Source organism: Octopus bimaculoides, chromosome 28 (genome assembly GCF_001194135.2).
Source record: "Octopus bimaculoides isolate UCB-OBI-ISO-001 chromosome 28, ASM119413v2, whole genome shotgun sequence".
In the NCBI taxonomy this organism is placed as follows: domain Eukaryota; kingdom Metazoa; phylum Mollusca; class Cephalopoda; order Octopoda; family Octopodidae; genus Octopus; species Octopus bimaculoides.
Window position 1 is genome coordinate 16124629 of NC_069008.1, and position 5685 is coordinate 16130313.

At 39.0% G+C, this 5685-nt stretch overlaps 1 protein-coding gene across 1 annotated transcript in view; it reads left to right on the forward strand.

The window, feature by feature from the left end:
* The window catches only part of LOC128251045 (zinc finger protein 675-like), an 8318-nt gene extending 3336 nt beyond the window's left edge, over nt 1-4982 (forward strand). The window contains exon 2 of the mRNA XM_052977353.1: nt 2260-4982. Within this exon, the coding sequence (XP_052833313.1) occupies nt 2608-3663 (1056 nt within the window). The 5' untranslated portion in view covers nt 2260-2607 and the 3' untranslated portion in view covers nt 3664-4982. The remainder of the gene's footprint in view (nt 1-2259) is intronic.
* Nucleotides 4983-5685: the final 703 nt, after the last annotated feature.

Here is a 5685-nt window from a genome sequence, read left to right on the forward strand (position 1 = left end):
TTTAATCATTTGGATGCCTAAACTGAAGTAAAACGAGTAATGTCTTCTCATTAACTGCATGGTATGTGAATATATCGTGAAGAGAACCCTGCAACAGATCGTCAAGAAGTTATAGAGAATATTTTACGTTGATTTTTTATTTATTTAGTCGAGTTTCCTTAATTTCATATCGTACCATTTTCACCTGATAGTTTTCGTTTGACGTAATAATACAAGAAAAGACATGATAGTCATGCATGGAATGTCTTTAGTCATGAGTGTTGTCAGTCAGGAGTGATCTGAGGTTAAAGAACAATGACAAATAATGTTCCTGATCTAAGAGAGGAAAATTAATGTCCACTATTCTGTATGGATGTATATATATATATATATACATACTCTTTTACTTGTTTCAGTCTTTTGACTGCGGCCATGCTGGAGCACGATATCATCATCTTCATCGTTTAACGACTGCCTTCCATGCTTGCATGGGTTGGACGATTTGACTGAGGACTGGCAAACCAGAAGGCTGCACTAAGTTCCAATCTGATCTGGCAGAGTTTCTATTGCTGGATGCCCTTTCTAACGTCAACCACTCCGAGAGTGTAGTGGGTGCTTTTACGTGCCACCGGCACAAGGGCCAGTCAGGTGGTACTGGCAACGGCCACGCTCAAAATGGTGTTTTTTACAGGCCTCCTGCACAGGGGCCATTCCAGCAGCACTGGCAACGACCTCGCACAAATGCATTTTCATGTGCCGCCGGCACAATTGCCAGTGAGGTGACGCTGGTAATGATCACGCTCAAATGGTGCTATTAACGTGCCACTGGCATGGAAGCCAGTCAGCTGCTCTGGCAATGATCACGCTCAAACTGTGCTCTTAGCACTCCACTGGCACAGGTGCCAGTCATGGAATTTGGTTCAATCACGATTTCTATTTCACAAGCCGAGTTTAGTGTCTGATAGAGGAGAGGTTGGATTTCATTTGCCTCAACAGGTCTTCGCAAGCATAGTGTCCAATGAAGGAAAGATACGCATGAGTGGGCTGGCTACACCCCTGGCAGAGGCCTCAGATTATGGTCTCACTTGGCTTGCCGGGTCTTCTAACGCACTGTATATTTTCAAAGGTCTCGGTCACTAGTCATTGCCTCGGAAAGCTCCATACCAATTTCACTGTTAGTTTATGTGCAGAGACAGAATAAAGGGGCTTTTGTTAGCTTATAATGGAATTGATAATTACTTGGTACACTAAAACCCATTTTCCATTTCCAGACAAGAGAAGCATAGCACCTAAAATGAGAGCACGCATTGGCAGAAAGTCTTCTGCGGGGGCAAGACAGCAGCACTGACAGGCCACGGAAACCGAGGACCAGAGGTCCTGTAGATTGTTGAAAAGAGCTGCAACTACGCCAGTGCAGTGTGAATCCTATCAATGCATGCTGCTGATACAAGCACTGCAGAAACCCCATAGAAGAGTGCTATGCGTTGGGCACGCAATGCTGCATCTACTTCTGTTACAAGGATGGCAGATGCTGATAACCATCGGATGATGAGACTTCAGTTTAATGTTCACCAGAAGGCTCTTGCGCATGGTTATTGGAAGCCATCGTGTCGATGGGCATCGAAAGCACTCAACTATGATCCTCCTGAGGATTACACCACTCATCTGAGAGACTATTACAGGGGACAGGTCTGTAATATGTCCATTTTGCAAGGCCCACAATTGGGTTGTAGAATCCAGTGGCCTATGCTGGTCAAACAGAAAGGTTTGCTTGCCTGACCTGCAAAACTACTTCACCAGCAAAACAAAGGGAAACAAAGAAGTGGGGTGGGATTAACCAGTAGAAGATCGGTCGGGAGGGGTTTGGTCTTTTTGTTCTTTCAGTGTTTTTTCTTTCTTGTATTCCCGTAAGAATCTGTGGCTATATAAAAATTCTACATTCTGTGAATGTAGATTGTCCTTAGAAAAGTGTGTTTTATGTTAGAAACCTGAAACCATGATGGTAATAAGCAAATGTTTAATGAAACCTGTTTGATATTTGATTGGGGTGTTCTTGTGTGGGTCTCAGCAACTTCTAAACCCATTAAATTGTGAACGATTCTCTCAAATTTGTTGATCCAAATAATGACAGCATCCATAGATATACTATAGAAGAGCAATGAATGCTCAATAAAAGGAAGAAAGGCAACAATGTGGGATTACAGTTTATCTCAATACAAATAACTCCATATTTTTTAAGTAACCTCTACGTCTTACGCTGTTGTTTCTCTCTAATTTCAGAACATCAGGTGACATTGACATAACAGAAGAAACATCCTCAATATCTATCCTGTTTTGAAGACAAAAAGAAAATATTATGTGAAACAGATGTATCAGATTGTTTCTACAAATATGTGAGAGAATTCATGTGAAACATTTGCTCTGATATATTAGTATTATTAGATAAATGTGTGCACCTCCCTGACTGGAGTGTGAAGAGGTGGAGCCTGAGTGCTGATTAAAATTGGATACATTTATGGAATTTTTGCTAAACTGGACAGAAATTCAACCGTAGAAGTATTTGTAAGAAATAAAGCATACGAACAAAAACAAGAAAAAGATATATTCTTGGATTTGAGAAGAAAAATAATGGAAGAGAGAGAGAAAATTGTACAATGGATTTCCTCTGAACACATGACAAAACAGATGAGATCATATGACAGTGATATGTGTACAAGGTCCTTCCTTCAAAAGAGTAACCTAAGTTTTCATGCAGGAGAAAAACCATATCACTGTGATGTGTGTGGTAAATCATTCTCCCAAAGTATTCGCTTAACTACACACAAACGCATTCATACAGGAGAAAAACCATATCACTGTGATGTTTGTGGTAAATCATTCTCTTCGAATTTTTCCTTAACTACACACCAACACATTCATACAGGAGAGAAACCATATCACTGTGATATGTGTGGTAAATCATTCTCTCAAAGTGGTCACTTGGCTGGGCACAAACGTATTCATACAGGAGAAAAGCCATTTGAGTGTGATATCTGTGGTAAATCATTCTCTGAAAATTCTACATTAACAAAACACAGTCGTATTCATACAGGAGAGAAACCATATCATTGTGATATCTGTGGTAAATCATTCTCTGAAAATTTTATATTAACAAAACACAAGCGTATTCATACAGGAGAAAAGCTATATCAGTGTCATATCTGTGATAAATCATTCTCTTATAATAACTTAATACGACACAAGCGTATTCATACAGGGAAGAAGCCATTTCACTGTGATATCTGTGGTAAATCATTCTCTCAAAGTATTCACTTAACTACACACAAACGTATTCATACAGGAGAGAAGCCATATCACTGTGATGTCTGTGGTAAATCATTCATTGCAAATGGTGATTTAACTAAACACAGGCGTATTCACACAGGAGAGACACCATTTCACTGTGATATCTGTGGTAAATCATTCTCTCAAAGCAATCACTTGACTATACACAAATATGTTCATGCAGGAGAGAAACCATTTTGCTGTGATATCTGTGGTAAATCATTCTCTCAAAACAATCACTTGACTATACACAAATATGTTCATACAGGAGAGAAACCATATCAGTGTGATATCTGTGGTAAATCATTCTCTGTAAGTAGTAACTTAACTAGACATATATCTATCCATACAAAAATTTGACTCTATTATTTGTCAAATGTCTTTGCATCACTCAGCAACCAACATTTTAAAACCCTTTTTCCTTGTGGACTTGACAGTAACTCATGAACCCTTGTCAACAGTCATAATCATCAGTGTTCCTTTTTCAGGTATTGTTACTGATGCCAACCCTTTTCGTAACCACTTACCTGTGATATGCATAGTTTTGCTGAGCACAAGCAGTTTGTTAGGATTCTTTCTATGTGGAAAATAATTTGTATAACCATAAATATTCCCACTTTAGGAACGACTGGATTAGACAAATCTTAAAGCCATTCCACAGACACATGCAAACTTGGACACAAACACACACAAAGGTGTGGTCATGACTGATCGTGGGATTGCACCTAGAAAGTTCCCCTCCCAGGCACAACTCTGGTCAAGGTTGTTGATGGAAGACCAGCAGTCGCCCATGCATACCAACCTCCCCTCTCCACGCCACCAGTGTTTTCCAAGGGAAAGACAATGGCCGATATAGCTTGGCACCTGTGACGTCGCAACTCATTTCTACAGCTGAGTGAACTGGAGCAACGTAAAATAAAGTGTTTTTCTCAAGAATACAACGCGCAGCCCGGTCCAGGATTTGAACTCACATCCTCACGATCGTAAGCTCGACACTCTAACCACTGAGCTGTGCACATATATGTATCTATATATACAAGTTGTAGTCCAGAAATTTTGAGACTCTTTTAGGAGAGGCAGTTATACCTCCTGTTCTAGATTATTGTTATTTTAGTATATGATTACTACATCTAATAAGCTGACCTGCCAACTTTTGTGATACAGGATTGAAGGAGACAGCTGTATCAGCTGAGGAAGTTAATGTCGATTGAAGTTTGTGAGGGAAATTTGAAAATATTGTAAATTGACTACAGTGCATGGCATTTACTATACAAATGTCAATTTACTTGTAATATATATGTACACCAGTGATATGCTGCTTAGGTAGGTAAGGTAGGCAGTGCCTACCTTGAATAAAATAAATTGATAGCAACATTTTCATGTTATGGCAAAATATGCCCCTAATTCAATAAAACTATGAAGGTTACTCTGTTTACGATGCATAAAATGCAAATTTTTTTTTTTTTTTGCAGATTAAGTAGGCATCATTCACCTCTGCTTTTCAATCTCAGTATTTAAGCTATGCATAATACTGCTGTAATACATGTGCTGCATACATTTCTGCAACACTGTTTTCTTTATGTGTTATAAAGGCAAAAGTAAATCTGCCTTCAACTCGGTTGCACGCCTGTGTTTCACTTATGTTTTGTGTGTTTTGCTACATAAAAGTTGCTAACTGCCTGCACTGAGTAATTACTGACAGCACATGCCCGACGTATGCATATTAGAACGTCCAACTTACAAAAATACAAATGATATAGAAAATGAAATTCTCTGATTTAAGATCTCTTCCTTGAAGGTGGAGGCTCGTCTCACCCGAAGTTAAATGTATCCATACGGCTGCATTGTCTGGTGGAAGTAATCAACTAACACTATTGTGGATTGCTGAGCCCCAGAAACAGCTGTTGGGTGTATAATACCTTTCTTCCAGTCCTTTTTTTATTTTCCATATCATCTGCACTCAATGTAAATTGGACCTTTTTATATCAATGCATACATATTTTGTATTTCATGTTTTTAATATACTCTATCTATTGATCTAATTTGGTTATGTATATATATATATATATATATATATATATATATAAAAACAAATAGTAAATGAGTGTATGCATATATACGTACAGGTATGTGCATACCGACATCCACCTGTATGTATAGATGCATATCTGGGTACAGGACATTGCAAACAAACATAGACGAGAACACACGAGCCACATAGAGAACATTCTACTTCATCAGCTACCCACGTTTTAACACCGGCGTTTCGACGAGCTTCGGGCAGGACGCATCGTTAAAACGGCTCGTCCCATGGATCGCAGATTAAATTTGTATACGCAAATTAAATCTAGCCATGGAGGAATGTAGTGGCGGACAAAAAAC